The sequence below is a fragment of the Rhipicephalus microplus genome, chromosome 9 (genome assembly GCF_043290135.1).
Source record: "Rhipicephalus microplus isolate Deutch F79 chromosome 9, USDA_Rmic, whole genome shotgun sequence".
Classification (NCBI taxonomy): domain Eukaryota; kingdom Metazoa; phylum Arthropoda; class Arachnida; order Ixodida; family Ixodidae; genus Rhipicephalus; species Rhipicephalus microplus.
In genome coordinates this window covers 3,439,369-3,458,952 of record NC_134708.1, presented here as the reverse complement: position 1 = coordinate 3,458,952, position 19,584 = coordinate 3,439,369, and the positions used below count along the sequence as shown (strand labels likewise).

The window sequence follows — 19,584 nt, the reverse complement described above, 5'->3', positions numbered from 1 at the left end:
TGCACTCACCAGAACCTTCGAGGAACCTTAGTTCCTTCTCGCACAGAGACACGGAGGGCTTGCTAACGCATGACACCTATCTGTTCACGTGCCATCTGCGCGGACTCGACGATGACTCGGGTGCGCTCATCCTTGTGCTTGTACAGTGTCGCTGTGTCCTTGAAAAGGGGCACGCAGTCGCTCAGTGCAGTGCTGAAGAAGAAAACCATCTTTCCCGTTTATAACATTGTTAGCGTGTTCTCTCAGTCAATCGTTCTCCTTCTTGTCTCTGTGTCATCGTTTTGTTCTCGCGCTATAACTATCGTTATCGTAAAGCTGACCACCGGGAAAAATGGTTGCGACACATCAAGAGAGGTGATCGAGTCCTCGACAAGAGCAGCGCTGTTTGTGACCGACACTTCGAAGCAAGGTTGATACAGCGAACTTTCAAGACGACTATCAACGCTAAGGTTACTGAGGTCCCACAGAGACCTGCCACTCTTATCAAAAGATGCCATTTTTACAATTTTTTCTGATGCTTCCACGTACCTTTCAAAATCGCTGCCGAAAAAACGGAAGGATCACAACCTTAACGATCACATTCTCCCTAAACTGAAGCGAAGGCGTGAGAGCAACACGTCGTCAGAAGTTCAGTCGAATGACGTTGATCAAGGCAGTTCGATGATATTCCTGAACAGAAATGACAAAGAATGTCGAATGATGTTGGCCGAGACTGTGCCGCTGATAAAGCTCGTGACCAAGAATTTCAAGAACTATCATTTTCAAAGCTCACCATTCCAAATGAGTGGTAGGAAATTTTCCTGCCGTGTGTCGGGGACTGATTTCTTTATGCCAAGTTTGAAGCCGACGCTGTTGAACATGGCAAGGTAGCATAGAAAAAACTCATTCAGATTGAGAAGAAAGCTGCTGAAAGTGCTGCAACCACCGAAGTTCTCCTAAGAGGAAAGAAGTGGCCCAAGAGGAACTCGTAGCACGAGAAGAGGCAGAGTTGCTGATAAACAATGTGAGCAAACCGACTTTGTGTCCCGTCGTCGGAATGGAGCCTTTAGCTAGTAAATGCCCATCGTTCAATGGGGTGTTCTCCTCGATGAACTGCACGCTTGTAGTAAACGAAATTGGTGCTTGTGTTCACTGCAAATATCAGAGAGAGCTGATACTCAACCAGCTTTCCAGAAGACGATGTCAGATGTTTAAGAAAAAAAAAAACGTCCTTGAAGTATACGACATAACCTTCGGAGAACGAAAGCCAAGTTTAGCAGCGCAAAAATTAGCTAGAGCCGAATGGAAACAAAATATGAGCAGTTATCTGAAGAAGCAGTATCTGAAAAAATTAAATGCCTTCGATTGACGCTTCCCGACCATTTAGTATGCGAAGCAACATAAAAAATATAAATCACACACGACCAAAAATTTTTTATGAAAAAAAAATAGATACTTAAGCTCTTTAAGTTCATACGTTGAAATTCACCCAATACTATTTGAAAGTACCTCACAACTATATAAAATTTAGTAACTTCAAAAAGAAACGAGTTTGGCTGCCTGCTGTAAACGACCTCGCCGAATTGTAGTCGGGCGTTATTGTGTACGCTCGTTATAGCGAAAGAACGGCTAGTACCTACGCGGAAGGGCCAAATTTCATCATTAGGTAGTATTTATCGCATAAAAAGCCACGACAACAACTCAGAACAATACACTAATCGGCCACACAGCCTGCTCACAGAGCGTTAGAAGTGTGGCAGATTGGGCTAGTTGGTATGACATGACGATAGTTATAGCGCGAGAACAGAACGACGACACAGAGACAAGAAGGCTCGTGTCCTTCTTGTCTCTGTGTCGTCGTTCTGTTCTCGCAATATCGTCATATCCTCACAGAGCCATCACCACGGTATGGTGGCTACCATACCACGGCAGCGAACAAAGCGCTCTTTTAGCCAGCAGCGCCCTCTAGTCGCGCGTGGAGCGGTCATTGCTAGAGGGACCTTCTTCCTGGCGCCGCAAGGCACACTTTTTCCTTGTAGTACGGAAGCGAACCTGAAAATTGACGGGTAAATACTTAGAAAACAGCAGGGGGCCAAACCAAAACGGAGACTGACATGTGGAGAATTAGCATGATTAAGAAGTCCGCACTAGAGATCTATCAAACTTTTAAGCAGGGAATTGCCAAAGAAAGAATCTATGATAATACCCGGGGTAGTTCTCTACTGTTTGAGGCCAGGACAGGAGTATTGCGAACCAAGACATATCGGGCCAAATACGAAGGGGTAGACACGGTATGCAGTGCATGTGGAGAGGAAAAGGAAACTGCCGAACACTTGATAATGTTCTGTGAAGGGCTTCACCCTATAGTTCAGGTTGATAGCGCAGAGTTTTTCAAAGCACTGGGGTTTAGGGACAGGGAGGGCAAAATAAATTAGGTTTCCCAAAATTAACTAGAGGGTACTCTGGCACTGCGATCGTTCAGCGACCATGGGAATGATGGGTAGTACAAACATTTACCTAGCCTTTGTACTTGCGGGCGGCGAATCGTACTTGCGGCTTTGTTTATTACTGGTTACGGTTTTGTTTTGAAAGAAAGAACAAATCCTTTTGAACTTGGGGACTTGATTCAAAATAGTAAGCTTAAAAGAATAAGGTTGTCAAGCGCAAACGGTGAACATTTGCTAATTTATGTTTTCGTAAAAAAAACAGCTTCAAGCCACACGAACACACACGGAGCCAGAAGCAGGCCAGAAGTATAAAAATTAGACTCTATGGCAAAATAGACTTTAAGCGAGTAGAATTAACTAGAAGAAGGTTATTTGATTGGTGGCTAAAGTCACGGCAAAAGTGAGAATTAATCCTTTCACTGAAAAATACCAGTTTTCAACTTCACAATTTAAAGGAAAAAATAAAGATAAATCTAACTGTTGGTTCACTAAATATTACAGCTAGATGGCGCTAGCCGCCGCTCAATCTAAAGGGTGCAGCCATTATAATTCATCTATCTATTCACTGTAGTAGTGTCATCTTTTGACGGAAACGCTGAATACGTGGTGCTCCTTTCGGTTGTGTCGGTGAGTGCAACATGGCCGGTGCGAAGTTTCAGTACGACGAGAGCGGCGGCACGTTTTTCTACTTCCTACTATCGTTTCTCGCGCTCGTGGTGATTCCTTGCACGTACTACTTCTGGCCGAAGGATGAGCGCGCCGCGGACTCCGAGAAAAAAGGTGGCCGCAGCTGCCGCTGCCCGCAGTGTGTGGACAAGAGCCGGCGTCTGCGCGTCAACCAGCCGTGGCGCCGCACCAAACAAAACATTGTCCGAGTTCTGCTCGTACTCGGATGGGTGGCCATGGCCGCAACCGCGTACAAAGTGGCCCACCTAGAGCATGACTTTGTCAAGTGGGACCCGTACGAGATCCTCGAGATCGACCCGTCCTCGTCGGAACGGGCCATACGTAAGGCGTACCACAAGCTCAGCTTAGTCTACCACCCCGACAAGGACACGGGCGACGAGCAGAAGTTCATGATGATCGCCAAGGCGTATGCGGCGCTTACCGACGAGGAGGCGCGCAAGAATTGGGAGACGTACGGCAACCCCGACGGGCCTGGGGCCACGTCTTTCGGAATCGCTCTTCCCTCGTGGATCGTCGAGAAGGAGAACTCGCTCTGGGTGCTGGGCTTGTACGCGGCCGTCTTCATGATAGCGCTACCCGTGGCCGTCGGTGTCTGGTGGTACCGCTCGGCCAAGTACGGCGAAGACCAGGTCCTTCTGGACACTTCGCACCTGTACTTGTACTTCATCAACAAGTGTCACCTGCTCATCCTGCGCCGTGTCATCATGGTCTTGGCAGCCTCCCTGGAATTCGAAAAGAGCCACAACCCGGAGATCGTGCTCCGACCAGCGGACGACGTCGAGATCCCTGCGCTTATCAAAATGTTGCCCAACTTCAACGAGAAAAACCGCGAGCGGCCGCTCTGCTACGAGTACAGCATCAAGGCACGCGCCCTGCTGTACGCGCACATGCTTCGCATACCCCTGAGCCCCGGTCTGGACGAGGACAGGTGTTACATCCTCCGAAAGTGCCCGGCCCTGCTGGCCGAGTTTGTCCACTGTGCATCGCAGCTCACCATGCTCGGCCTGGCAGGTCGCATTTCCAGAATCCCCAGTCTGGAGACGCTCGAATCGGCCATGCGACTGAGCGCGCTGCTGGTGCAAGCACAGTGGGAGCACAGCCACCCATTCCTGCAACTGCCACACGTCACGGAGGAGCTGCTAAAACACCTGAGCGGGAAGCGCAGGTCCATACGGAGCCTGAACCAATTGTGCGCTCTTCCGGCAGCCGACAGGCGGGCTCTCTTTCGAAACCTCAGCGATGCTCAGTATGAGGACATCCTCACCTGTCTCGAAAACATGCCTCTCATCGTGCTCAGCGTAAGCACAGAAGTGTTGGACGACGAAGACGAAGGTGTCATCACGGCAGAGTCGATCGTAACAGTCACGGCGACGCTAACCAGGAGGCCCCTGCTGTCCAATGCGGTAGAGGAAGCCAGCCAGCCAGAGGTGGAGGAGGCATCTGGTACGGAAGAAGTGGATGCTGCCGCTGGAGATCTCAAGGACAACTCGCCTCAGGTGCGGAGCACTGCCAACAACAAGCACAAGGGTTGGGACAAGTCTCGTAAGAAGAAAGGAGCAAAAGGCGGAAAGGGAAAGAAGAAGAATGCCGCACAGAACAAAGGCAAAAAGCAACAACAGGTGGCAGAGACGAAGGAAGAGGCACACCCTCAGCCAGCTCGAGACGAAGAACAGCACGATGCAGCAGACGTCGACGAGGACAGCGACTCTGAGGACAGCGAGGACGAAAGGCATAGTGAGAAGCAGCCGAGCCGACGGAACAGTGCGGCGAACCGTAACGCTTCTTCAGCAGCCGCAGAGGAGGACGACGACTGGCAAAGCATCCAGCACAAGGTCTCAAAAAAGGACAAGAATCTCGAGAAGAAATCCCGACGGTCACACAGTGTTCACTGCCCACTGTTCCCTGATGACAAACAGGAGTTCTGGTGGGTCTACCTGGTCGACAAGAAACAGAGGAGCCTGTCCACAGTGCCCTTCCTGGTAACAAACTTGATCGATACGGAGGAGGTGGTTCTAAAGTTCACTGCTCCATCTCGGCCTGGCATCTATCATTACACACTACATGTACGCAGTGACTCGTATCGTGACCTGGACGTCATGCAGAACCTACGGCTTGATGTGAAGCCTGCACAAAAGGTGCAAGAAACGCACCCACAGTGGGACATCTCTGAAGACGAGGAGGACAGGGCAGATGAAGAAGACAGTGCAGTGGAGGACTCGGATCTTGCAGCAAGTGAGGGTTCTGATGACGACTGAGGTGTTTACGAGATTGTTTTTCTTTTTGTACAGCTGCGGGTGCCCTCGAATACTGCGTGATGCCTTGGGGGAAAGTGAAGCTGCAACGAATTTTGCGCACTTGTTGCACTGTGAGAAACTATGTTGGGCTCTCTGGACGAAGGCCTTTGGTGCGAAGGCAAGCTTTGGCATGGGTTCCTTGTTGTGAATTTCTTTTATAAATGCGAAGTCCAGCGTCTGTTTTAATTCGTGCAAGTATTTTTCCTGGTGGTGGCATTACTTGCTTTTTAAGATCAACTATAGTGGAACAGCAAAATTGCAGTGATGGAAGTGATTGTCATTGAGGCCTGACCTCTTCTTACTTGCATTGAAATGGCTACAAATATTTCCTTTTACTACCAGTCACACTGAAAGGGATTTTCGTCAATGAACCGTCGGCATTATTTTTCTATTAAAAGTGGTCTTTCAGAGTTTTACACTTGTTTGCACATTTATAACGCTTTGCCTTTTTTTTTTTTCTCGGAACTCTAATTAGAAAAGCTTGCAGTCATGAAGAGCATTGATGCACACAAGGCAGGTGCAGTGTTGCTTGCAACAACAGGACTGTGTATAGCGGAAGCACGGAAGACAAACACATCAGAGATGACTTATGTCATACACAGCTTGGCCAGATGATTCTAAATGTGATGTAGGTGCAGTTTTATTTGGGGCACTGATGTACAAAAAGCATAAATCACCCTTGTCTAGGAAAAAAACATTTGCGACAAAAACATGCAGTAGTAATGAGATGATGTCAGGATAAGAACTTTAGCACAATTGACAATTGCATGAACCGGGCAGCTTTCATAGAAAGCTCAGCTCTCTCATATGCACGACATACTTAAAAAAACTGCAGGAAAGGGAAGATGAAAGCTTGTAATGTAAAATTTGGTAGATGGGACTCGTGTGCCTGATCTGACATTTCGACACGTAAACTCGTCTTCAGGGCTGGAACTGGTCCCAGCCTTGAAGAAGAGCAAATACTTTTTTATGTTATATTCTTGGTCCTTCTGGCATTCATCTCTTTCTCATTCTTTAAATGTTAGTTTACTCTCTCCCTTTCACCTCAGTCTCTCTTACTTACTCTTGATTTCCCTTTCCAACCCCTTGCTAGACGATTCAATGTATTCAAGGCTACGCTATGTTCTATGAGCATGCCTGTATGGTGGAAATGTTCTGATGCTCGCCTTTGTGTCATGGATTCGCAGGTTGCGACGTGAGAATTTTTCTTTCTCCTTTCCACATATTTCTCTCGCCCCACTGGACAAATTGGCACACAAGCCAAGAAGAAAAGGACAGAGAGAGTGCATGCCAGTTAGTGAGGATGATGACAGTTTTGGGTCATCACTCACATTTTAAACAAAGATCTAGAACAGCTTCACTACTGAGAGAAAAGCATTCCTGAAGTGAGCAGCCAAAAACCACCTTGAAAGTAGTTCAACAACAGAACGGGCGATGCGAAGAATAGCTCGTCAGGTGCCAGTAGCAGTTTCGTGTGTGCCCCACGAGTGTTCTGCAATGTCAGCTAAACTCCTTTTTTTTTTGAGGAACATCACACTAATGGGGATGTTGCCAAGTGCAGTAAACTTGGATGAGCACTTGCTTCAAAATTGCTTTATAGGCACCGTTTGCCACTAGAAATAAATCAGACGACTTATCCACGTATACGGGACAATCTAACTACTTTTAAATAGAAAATATGCCTATGGGCAAATTTTAGAAAAAAAAACTACACACCGATTTTGGTGGCCTTTGAAATACAAGCACACAAATGTTTTCACTTCATGATTAGGCCAGGACTCTGCACCTTATGTGCCAAGCTAGAGTCGCAAGAACCGACAAGTGTAACGCTGCTTAGTGAAAATTCTGAGTGCAAGGCCAACTTTAATGTTTTGGCTTTCGACAAAGTATCAGGTGACACACTCACAATGCCATTATTCTTTCTGCAGACAGGTGAGTAAGGTATTGTGCGTGCTTTGTTGATGCTGCATGTGGCTGAGGACTTGGCCGTGGGTGGGAAGCAATATGAATTGTGTGGTGACTGATTGTTGTTTCACTCTTCTGACAAGCTATATTACATACATTAATGAGATTCCTTGCCCGATTTTACACCTGTGTAACATCTTAGTGCAAATCAATTTTGAGGACCAGCATGCCATGCAGAGGAGCCTGGTTAAATCCCATTCGATTTTGGACATTTTTTTTTTTTCCACGTCTATCGCTTACACTGGAGCCACGGTTTAATGCGGGTACAGGCACCTTACTTAGAACTACTTTCTTATTAAGGCATGGATAACTATACGGTCATCAGTTTGCTTTTGTTAAAATACACAAAAAATTTGCATTGTTAGCTTGCAAAGGTATGATGTTCAAAATCTAAACTGAGAAAGTATCATAGCAGGGCTAAAAGTGTATATGCAAAAGATGGCAATAATGTTTAAAGGTACTGACAACCAATTTTTATGCTGCCATTTTTTTTAGTGGAATGGAAAGCCTACTGGTTAGCAAGTCTAATCACAGAATGGCAAAGTGTAATCTGAATCATTCTATTTGCAGTGAACATGAAGCCGTATACTCGCATGCTGCGAAAAGTGATTGCAAGAGTGATTCGTGGCTGAGCGTTTACTGCGCTTGCGTGCATGTGCTGTGGCTTGACTTGGTCCACTGGCAGCTGCTTCTCACCGTGCAACTCCTTTTACGTCGCAAGCAGCACAGAATTAAGCCCAGGACTGGATAATAATATATATACTCCAATTTTGAGGACTGGCGCATAACAGCATCGGGCTACTGGACTACGCGCAACAAAGTGATCGACACCACATTTCATAATCAACTTCAATTCTCTGCCGCTAGGCTGCGCCACATGATGGTTTTTGTTACTTTTAAATAACACTTAAAATATAGATGCTACTCACAGTGCGAAAATAATGCGGCAATCTGTGGCTATATATAATGGTCCTTCTCATTTCTACAAGGATCTAATCTCGCCTTATGGACAGTTGCCAGTCCCTTAAATAGCTTTGTGATTGGAAACCACTTGAGTACGTTCAAGATAACTGGGTAGTGTACTCATCAAAAGGGAACTCTCTAGAGAATAATAATGAGAGGCAACTTGGCACTGTCCCTACAGCAAAAAGGATAAATCGTTTGAATATCACCAGTTCCAACATAATCAGCTAGAAAAAGTTGTTTACAGTAGAACCTCATCATAGTGATGTAGCATTGGGACCACAAAATTAGTTCCTTGTATTCAATAATCATTCAACAGTGGAGATGAAAATCGGTTTCAGCAAACCGGTAGTATATTGGCAGACACAAAAATTCTAGAGTCTGAAACGTGTTATTCTAGGCTTCAAACCTACTATAAAGCAGGTAATCCTTGACAGTCCCCTTGTGACATTCAGAAATGCAACATGAGAAGTGTAAATTGGAACAGAAGAAAGGTGACATGGCAGGGCATCTCTGGATGTGGCATTCTTCAGATAACTTTTACACATACTTTTTGAGCTATTAGAGTCAGCTCGTTTCATTGCCACCACTGTCACTCCCACAGTGAGAATTTGCACTTTTGCTCCCCTGAACAATAGCCCCTTGGCAATACACTTTCCCCTACATACCCACAATTTCGTTGATGGTTTTAAATCAAAGAGGTGAATTTCTTCAGGGAGTCTGACATCGCTACTCAGTTAAAGGTAATGTTTCAGGAAGCAAAGACAAACCTTAAACTCTTCATATCACCTTCCAGCAGTAGCGGCGGCTACCTTTGTGTACACAACTTGTTTGTATCGACCTGTGGCCGAAAGAGAAAATGGTACTATATTTCTCAGCTTTATATGAACTGAACCTCCTCCTGCAGAGTATATATGACTTGACCACAATCGCTTTGCTGAAGGCAATACGATCTTTGATGGGTCGTTAAACGTTCTGCGTTCCAGAGCCAACGTCAGAAGTATTGCTTTTCTTTTTGTGAAATGAATGGAACCAAAAACTAATTGTGCACCTATTTGGAGTCTACGATTTCATTCTTTTTATGTCAATATAGACCATGACTTACTGTGCAATGAAGAAGTATTTAATTACATGCTGATTGCAGTAAACTCATTGCTTCAATTTCTTGTAATATTGGGTGCCATGAAATTATGGTACGTGAATTTCACACATTCGTGGACACTGCATCACAATTCATGCCTGAAGAATATTTGAGGCATTTACATCAGCTAAGACAGTTTTTTCACAGGTGAAGAGCATGTACGCAGTTAGCGACGGAGTTGACATAGTCTTTCAGTTTTTTCTCGTCCAGTGCAGTAGCTTCTCAGCCAGTTGTCTGAAACATCCACACTGCTCATCATTAGTCTGCCAAGTTTACAGTTATGTACACTGTAGCGGCCTTTCAGATGTTTTAACCAAATTGTAAGAAAATGTGCTCACCAATTTTCTCTCAATATTTATTATGCTATTATGTAGGCTTCGAGCAGTTTGAATATTTGATTGATTATTACAGTATTCGAAAGCACGTCAATTAACATTTAAGGCAATGCAAACTTGGAAGTATTTGATATGAATGAATAGATGCATATCAATCCGCATGCAACCCCCTGTAAAGGTGGTTTCACCGTACTGGAGGGGTGCTACACCGTGAATTTATTAACCCAAGAGAAATCTGCACTGCCGCAAAGCTCCACTTCAAGGTTAAATGAACTTTTTGCCACAGTACTTCAACACTATTGCTACGATATTACCCTTGCATTGGTTTGCCATTTTTAAAATTTAAAAGTCTATTATACCAACTTATATACTGTAAATATAGCAAATTTAAAGCATTACATATTTTACAGGTTATCACTTGCATTCTACCGAAAATGGAATGCAGCTACTATTGAAAGCTGCTTTTACCACCTTCAAACCAAAAAGAGTAACGCTGTACATGCCTTGTTTCAATTTAAAAAAAAGAATATTTTGCAGGTTAGTTGGGTCAAGACTCATTTTTCTTTATACTTACCAATTTACTAGTCACTTTGAACCAAAAAGTTATTATTTGCACAAGCTTACTTTCATGCAACCTTTCAAGTTTTGATGTTGAACGTTTTCTGGCATTTAAAAAGAGCCCACGAAATATGAAATAAAAGCATGTGACTGAGCGGACAACTTTTCTTGGCTATGGGGACAGCACACCTCCGCCAAGCAGTCCGCTTTGGCTCGCACTTCGAATGATGGCGGTGCTCGAACAACAACACTGCATTCAATTTCCTACGTCTGCTGAGAGAGTGAAAGCTCCTTCGGCGAGTCATCTAAATAGCTGGATGGTGACGAGCGCTCACCCAAAGACGAAGTCGCCGTTTTAACAGTACGGTGTACATAAAAAGAGCGAGGTTTCCACAAGTACAAGAACACAAAATGACACTTCATGTAAAAGAATTATGAATATGTCTCTGGTGTGTGCTGTGTCTCCTTGTAAACAACATCACATGAAAAATAAAGTGATTTTCACATGAAAATAATCTTCAGTGGTGGCACATGGCTCCGTAGCCTTCATTGACAAGAAAAGTTGTCTGCGACTATATTATGTACAATATTGCAGGAACTGTGCTCGCAGCGACACAGTCAGCCGCGCGGACTGTGACGAAATCAGCGGCTGCGAGTCTTGACACTAGATTCAAAGCATATCAGTGTTTTTGATGGCGCCACACGAAAAGGGACTGCCCTGATAAGCATTAGGTTGATGGTTGACGCACAATATCTAAAAAATAAGTTTCATTCAGTTGCAGTCACCCTTTTTTTTTAATCCTTGGTACACGAACAACCTTTTTCGAGTGCCCGAATGTTTCAGTTGGGAACTCTGATGGGGTTTTCGTTCTCTTTGAAAGACGTGCTTTATGCCAGCAATGGCTGAGCATATCCACATGCAGAGTGAACCGTCACTGACTCATCAGTTGGACCTTTCAGAAGAATCACGTGGTTTTTAAATGTAAATTTTGTACTGCAAATTGCCATGCGACCCTTAACAATCACCTAATCATAACGGACATATTAGTCATCACTTCATTTCTACAGGCCTATTTGAAATATGTTTGCACATGTGGAATCGACATTCAATGACCGTGCAAATTTTCATTAATGTAGGGCCATAAATAGAAAAGCTTCCTTCAGGACCCTCATCCCCTTGAAGTAAAATGAAAAGACCAATTTTACATCTAACTCTACCTTTTCAAATTAAAACGAATGCAACATTTTTCGTTGCCTTGAAGCAAAATGTTCACTAACGGGGCATTGCAGAGTTGTTCCTGGAGCTAGGAACACCTTAACACCGTGTGCACTATTGTCAACACACTTGATGACATCAGAAAATGGGAATAAGTGCTTTATTGCACCAATATGACACAAGACGCTCATTTTGTTGAAACAGTGAGTAACTATTTTCCCAAGAAAAAATCTGCAGAACCTGGCCAAGTGAACGTTGTGCTGCAAGTGCACAATGTGGCGTGCAGCTCACAATTAATCAAACAAGTGCTGATATAATTTTTTTGTGTGTTGGCTGTCATTACATGAAGAGCCCTGGCAAAGAACTCTGGTTAATCTCAGTGACAAGTACTACATGAAACAACATCACTTAAGTACTCGCAAGCCTTTTGAAAATGCCATTGCACAATTTTGTCTTGAAAAACTGTTCATAGCATATTGGCTTGTTTTATGCATAATAACATTCTTACAAAACAATGTGGTTAGGATAGTATTCTGCACACAGTTCCAGGTAAAAAGCATGACCACCATATAGCATATTCAACACAAGAAAAACAAATGCAAGCATCTTACAGCGAGACAATGTACAGATGAGTCCACCGCCAAGGGGAATATCGGAGCGCGTGTCGTCTGCTTGGCGCCACCGGCTGCGGCAGCTAGTTTCGTGCAGGAGCAGTGAGCGCTGTGGGCGGCGCTCGTTTGCCGTGCTGCAGTTGAGGCCGCTCTTCAGCTTGTAGCGAAGGGCAGCCTATGACGCAAAATCTTAAAAATAGTCGCTTTCTTTCAAGCTAGAAGAAAATGACAAGAATTATCCATAATCAGATAAATGTCACTTGACACATCAGCTGGATAGCCTCCTTTCGTTCAACTTCTCGTTACATAAAGAATTGCCCACTTCAAGAAAGTTTTCTTGTGCCGTCACTTGAAGGCGCTAGTAAATGCTTGTAAATGTAAATGCTGTAGTGTGCTTGTGTTTTTGTTCTCACCTCCAGTCCGTGTTTCAAACCGAGCCCCATTTCTATCTTCCATAATGTAAATGATTTGTTGAGCTAACGCACTGTAGCAGCTAAAATCTGAGTTAGTGTGCACCGAATATGCGCTCCACAAGTAAAAATACCCTTTAATATAGTTATGCTAGTAAAAGACATCTGTAAAGAAGTAGCTATGCTTCATTAACCACGAAAAGTATCAATGAGGTAGTATTTTACACAATCTAACTTTTTTTGAGCTTTGCCACAGCTTTCCATCCGAATGTGGCCAACTGCTGATGCAGCCTGCAGACTCATTTCAAAGCGCGAGAACGGCTGGCTTTGCTACGAGCTGAAGCGCAACCGTAACTGTAGCAGACGACAAACGAGCGCCGCCCACAGAGCTCACTGCTGCGGCGCCAAACTAGTTACCGCAGTGGGTTGGTGGTGGCGCCGAGCAGAAGATGCGCTATGGTGTTCCCTTTAACAGTGGACACCCGCCTCTATACAAAATAGGACCCATTAGGTAAACAAGTACCAGTGCCATGGCCAACTGTCTTTAAACAATCAGTGTAAGTAAACAGAACTGTGAAACACTGTAACACACGAGTGAAATTATATAAACATTCCAGTACGCACTCAGAGTACTGAACCACTTTTTCAAGTAAACATCAAAAGAGCTCAGTTTATTGCCTTACAAATCAATAACCAAAGAAATACCCCGAATCTGCCAAGAGCGAGTGAGGAGATTTGTTGCACACTTTGAATTCTTTCTTAATAGTGCAACTAGGTCATTCCTCGAAAAGACTCTCACAACGCACCCCACACTCTTTCTTGAGTAGAAGTGAGTTTTTTTACAGGTCCTGGAAACAAGTTCTTCTTAGAAACTTCAAGGCTACAATATTATACAGTCCCCCTCACACTTGAAGTTTATTAAACATGTTTTATACTACCGTATAAACCGCAATATAAGTCGAGATATTTTCAATAAAACAACAAGCTACAGTCGCCCCTCGTCTTACATAGCGGTGTCTAGCCGACAGTGCACCGCTGTCTAGCGACATGTGGCTTGCATGTGCATGAGAAGCTGGACACGGCCATATCAAATCCAATAGCAGGTTGTTGTTTTTTCTCTCTTGTCTGTTTTTTTTTTTGTGTTCGTGATTTGCCTCCGATCTGTTCTAAGTTCTCGTTCCGCTTGACATTGTGTTTCATTTTTAGTGGTCTTTTTTTCATTCACTAAATATGAGTAGCGGTACGAGAAGGCAGTACTCAGCTGTGTTTAAACTAGAGGTTGTTGAGTTCGCAGAAGCAAATGGGAATATGGCTGCTCAGTACCACTTCGGTGTATCAGAAAAAAGCGTGCGCTATTGGAAGGTGCAGAAAGGGAAGCTGCAGATGTGCAATCCTCCAAAAATGTCACTTCATGGGCGACGTGCGGTTCATTCGCAGCTGGAGGATACGCTAGGGAACTTTGCGTGGGAAGTTCATGCGTGCTCACTGCCAGGAACCGTGGATACCATTTGCAAGAAAGCTGTGGAACTCGCTCGAGAAGCTGGGCTCATGAGAGAAGAGTTTCGTGCACCAAACTCTTGGGTGCGTCGATTCATGAGACGCAAAGGATTTTCTTTTTCGGTGGCGCACATCCATCTGTCAGAAGTTTCCAGACGAGTTCGAGGAAAAGCTTATAAACTTTTAGGGCTTCATGAACCAGCTTCCGGAGCAAAACAACTACATGATGGGGCAGATTGACAATACCGATTTGACCCCCGTGTGGTTTGACATGCCTTCATCCACCATGATCATGCAGCGTGGCACCAAGGATATGAAGCTGTTGTCCACTGGCAATGAGCACTCGCGCTTCACCGTCATGCTGGCATGCATGGCAGCTGGAGTACGAAAAGTGGATGTCTGGCGACAACCCAATGACACCAATGGGCCGCCTACAGAGGCCTCCGCTTGCGACTGTTTGTGGCTGGGTGCTTTCCGCCTGGCATTTCTTGCCAGATTCCAAGGTGGAAAATGCTTTTAAGAAATGTTCCATCAGCAACTCGCTGTATGGCACGGAAGACAACGCACTGTGGGAGGCGGCCAGCGACAAACTCTCGTCTTCAGAAGACAGTGGTGCTCCGTCTGATGAATAGTGGTTGAGGAATGGTGGTTGAGGGGAGCTCCTACGATCGTGGTGCAGTGCGCCCAATTGACAAATAAATGTCGTTCGACAATTTCGGGTTGTTTTCCTTTTTTTTTTCTTTTTCGGTAACCTGAACTTGGGGGTCAACCTATATTCCCACTCAACCTATAGTCCGGTTTATACGGTACATGTTCTGATCCACTGCCTAAATACTCCGGTTGGATGCTGACAGTGGAGTGGTGTGCGTGCTCTCATATTCTTTATCACGGAAGGCATTGACCTGAAAACATACATGGGATGTATGTTGAAATTTTAAGTGAGTTTGTAGTACTTCATAGGTGCTTCACACAACACATTTGTCTTGACCAAATTGGATTTCCATAGACTACTATACTCAAGAAAAACTTTCTGTGGAAATGAAGGAAAAGCTACGGGGGCAGAGCTACAGCAGATATATTCTCCTGCAAAGATGTCTGGCTCGACTCAATGCCGGCCGTGTTCGAATAATACCACAGCACAGAATTCGCTACGTCTGTTTACACAGATATTTGTGAGTGAGAATCGACACAAGCTTCCTCGGCGAGTCATAGGAATAGCTGGAGGCCGACGAGCATTAACCTAAATGACAAAGACGCCATTTTCAATGTGAGGTGCACCTAAAACGTACGACGTTGTCAGACATGCAAAAACGTGAAATGACACTTCACAAAGCAAAACAAATATTATATCTCGTTGGTTCATGTACCGCCTCTTTTATAAACAGCATCCTGTAGAAAAATAATGTTTTCTTTAATATGTTCACCTGGAAAACACGGGCACCTTAGTGGGACTATATTCTCCAGTGATGGCACACACCCACTTTGGTTCTGTAGCCTTAATTCTCTTCATTGCCACAGAAAGTTGTCTTAGAGTATATAAGTAGTGCTCTTTGAACTGCTTCCATTCAGTCCTCCATGCATGCGACTTTATATCAAAGATCATTTCCGTGTGTAACTGCTTCTGTGTTAATTCTGAGAACTTAATGTGGCTGACTGGACTATTTTGTGTTCATGGGCAAGTGTGACGCTTTCTGTGGCCTTTTATTTGTTTTCTTTTGGCACTGTTTATTGAATTCTGAAAAGGCACAGACAAAAAGTAGCGTACTGAATACCATGCAATCAGGGGACGGTAGAGTATACATATATGTATTTATGTATGGAAAGCTCTGCATAAGGTAACATGATGCTTCTGATGTTAATTTTACTCAACAGTTCAACAAAATGCCTCGATTATTATGAGCTGCAACATAAACTCCCAGAGCTTGCTGGGCAGCAGAAAGAAAATGCAGCACCCAGTTCGGTCACTGCTCAGCTTTAAAAAGTTGCCAAATGTACTCAGCTATGATCGCACATAGTTGCCAAAAAAATGAAGACAAAGGCCTCTTTTAGGTCCGATTAATATGACTTGGACAGCCACGGGGCAGACTGTTTGCGTACAACAAACAAATGTAAATAATGTAGTAATGCAAGGATGAGATGAGATAGGTTCAATAGAAAATTGTTCGAGAGGTGATGGAAATTAGCAACAGCACTCCTTGGGATGAGAAACGTGCATTATGGGAAAATGAAGGGAAGTCTGGTTTTTGCACAAGTGTATATGCCATGCAGGATCAATCCCACAATCTGAGATACAGGTTTCTCACCAACTGCACATTTTTTTTTAGCTCAACACAACTGCAAGAAAGCTCCAAGGTCTCTCGCTTGGTTGAGAGCGCTGCAATATCATAGTTTCAGGAGCACGGTAATATACTATTTCATTTCGAATTTCTTGGGCTTTCTATAAATGCCAACAAAAAACCACCATGCAACAAGTACATTACCGCACACAAAAAAAATAGATCAGTCTTTCCTAAATCTCCACTGAAAAATGCACACTTTTCTTTTAAGTGAACATCAAGAATTTCGCATAATTTATCTTAGATAGACAACTAATTAAAAGGCCTCCGCGATGCTTTTTGAGCATGGCCAGAAAATGCTGTCGATTGGTGAGAACACGCGAGTCAAACATTAAAGTGCAGCCTGAAAGTCAGATATAAATCACTCTATCTTCTTGCTAAAAAGAATGCCATGTACTCAAATGCCATTGGATTTTTAGCTGACCTACTGAAAGCAAGTTGAGCATTAAAAATGAAAAAAATAAAGCGGTCATTACAAGAGCATGCTCTACTCATACCCGACAGATTCTAAAACTTTTTGCAGCAGTTCATTCACGACACGATAATCCTTTGATGATTACTCATGTTGCAGGGCCTTTAGATTATGAAACGTGCTCAGACACATTGTGGCAAATGATGTTGGTTTTACCCAGTATATCTTCGGTTGTAATCGTGTGAAAGACCCAACATGGGTCATGCTTTGGCACGTCATGAGAGAATATCCTCCACTCACAGAAACTAATGTGACCATTATGTTAGGCACTAGCTATGCTTGCATTTTTTTAGGAGATTTATTTTCCTGGAAAGATTGATTGTTTTGATGCACTGTGAGAGCAGCACATACCACCGCAGCCAATGCGTTTGTCAGCCATCATTCTGAGCCACATTTCAAAAAGCACAACATCAGTGCTTGCCACTCTCGTGGAAGTGCTGCAAAAGCTCACTGACATTCATGGTGAACTCGGCCAGTGCAGATCACATCACTGCACCCCTTGGACATTAATTTACAATACTGCTGCACTGCTCTTGATGCTAGGAGTCTGATAGAATCCCGTTTGGTCGGGAGGGAGGAGGCATTTTCAGTTTAAATTGAACGCTCATCAAAACAAAACAAACAAAAACATACTGGTTTTGACACAGGAACCAAATGTCCTTGTCAGCTTTGCATGGTTTTCAGGAAATCGGTTTATAGCTACCTTTGCCATATTCACGCACTGTTTCAAGTTGCAAACTCTATCCATGCGCCACTCCCCACAGCCCAGTTCGACGAGCACTTGCAGCTCGACTCTGTGGAACTGATTTTCCACTCAAGACACCACGCTTCAGCAGCTAGCGTTCTTCCGCCCCAGACGTGGAAATCACGAGCGGCATTTCTCTGGCTCAGTGTCCTTGACCAACAGCAGGTCAACACCCTCTGAGCTGCTCCCATCGTCACTGTCGGAATCACTGTTTGAGGTCACAGACAAACTCTCACAGCCAGGAGCAGCTCCTCCACGGCAACTCGCACCGACTGCGACAATTTCGTCATCGTCAGAGTCCAGCTCCGAGCTTGAGTCGCTTGTCGAGTCTGATGAGTCACTTTCATCGTCACTCCACGAGCTGTTGTCACTGCTTGTGCTATCATTGTCATCAGTGCATTGGTTCTGTGGTTTGGCAATGATGTTATCGGCACTTGGGGCATCGCCTGTTGAAGCTAAAGGATTGGAGATGCACAGTGCACGCAAGCCGCTGGCAGCTTCCTCTGTGCCTGCCTCTGCAATGGCGAGCTTGGCTCCCTGCTCGAGCTCCGGAATGTCCAGGTCAAGGTCGGCTTTTCTAACCTTAACCTGCACAAGATTTTTGCATAATGTGTCTCACAAAGGCACAATATTTATTCCTCATTCACTCCTTTTTTAACGAAGTGCAGTAACCGTTAAAATATGCAACTCTTACTGAGTATTTGGGCCAGAAAAATTGTACTTATAACGTGTGACAATAAATAATTTCTGTGTCCGTAGAGTCCTTACCATTTATGTTGTTATGGGTAAACAAAGACGTATACCTAAAGGCCAACAGTGATAGCTGATAATGCGTAACATAACCAGAAACTACAGTGATCTTACTTAAAGTGGTCATGACACCCAACCTTCCATCATAATCTGCATTACGGGGGTTAATCCTTAGACTTTCACAAGTAAGCCTGCAAAATTTCAGCACATTTGGTCGAGCACATTTGGTCGAGGTTCACTTAAAATAGAATGCTTTATATGCACGCAAATGGCCAGAGAATCGGGCAACACTGTTGCACTTGCTAGCCATGACATAACAAGCTGCTCGCAGTGTGCATCTCAGTTAAACACATTCTTCCATGGTGAGCTGCGCGTGAAACATTTTAGCCCTCTTCAATTTGCCACTGAAATTGAACGGTGACTGAAACTTTGGACAATAGCTCTGTTCCATGCAGCACACGACATGGCCGCAAAATGTCTACGGCTTGTTTCCATATGTATGTCTAGGCATGATAGACCCTCTGTTTTTCTGTGGGTGACCATGTCATGGCCTCTTGAACTGCTTTTGTAAAGCAGTGCTCATCAGGTAATGATTTAACTTGTCATTATTTTGTTTCAGTCAGAAGAGTGACGCAACCGGAAATTTTCGCGATAGCATTGTAGTTGGACGAAACACCACAAGATGATGCCATCAAATCTGCCACTGCCAACGAAAAAAATTTTCTATCTGTAAAAGCACTATGCATCAATGTTTCTATTTTAAAAATATTGCCCTGGCATAAAATGGTCCAGTCTGGGGTTTACTTTTCAAATGACATTTGAACTTCTTGACAGCTAGCACACACACTGTGAAACCAACTTTGAAATCTTGAACCCTTTCAATGAACAGGCGCGAGCTACGTATGTGAAAGCTGCCAGTAGTTTCATAAAGCACTCTTGCAGAGGATGAGCTTTCTTCAATGCTATGGGTTACCACCAATGTCCCGCAGATGTTTGTTACAGTGACCTTTCAAATGAAAACTAAAAAGTAATCCAACATTTACCTTCACTTATGTGGACAATTTGTTAAAAGCCATTCAAAACCAAGTATAAATTCAAATGATCGACTATGACTGTCTCACTTAATAAAAACTACCAGTGAGCATAACAATGGCTAACAAGGAAGTTTCTGGGGTAAA

At 44.1% G+C, this 19,584-nt stretch overlaps 2 protein-coding genes across 2 annotated transcripts in view; one reads left to right on the top strand and one right to left on the bottom strand.

Annotated features, from left to right (window-relative positions):
* Nucleotides 1-3,003: 3,003 nt before the first annotated feature.
* Nucleotides 3,004-5,823, top strand: Sec63 (translocation protein Sec63). Its single transcript, XM_037415310.2, has one exon. The coding sequence runs from the start codon at nucleotides 3,065-3,067 to the stop codon at nucleotides 5,366-5,368; it is 2,304 nt and encodes a 767-aa protein (XP_037271207.2). The 5' UTR covers nucleotides 3,004-3,064; the 3' UTR covers nucleotides 5,369-5,823.
* Nucleotides 5,824-11,728: 5,905 nt separating this feature from the next.
* LOC119163331 (protein SHQ1 homolog) overlaps nucleotides 11,729-19,584 on the bottom strand; it is a 64,940-nt gene continuing 57,084 nt past the window's right edge. Inside the window, exon 14 of the mRNA XM_075874269.1 lies at nucleotides 11,729-18,244. Coding sequence (XP_075730384.1) covers nucleotides 17,777-18,244 — 468 coding nt within the window. The 3' untranslated portion in view covers nucleotides 11,729-17,776. The remainder of the gene's footprint in view (nucleotides 18,245-19,584) is intronic.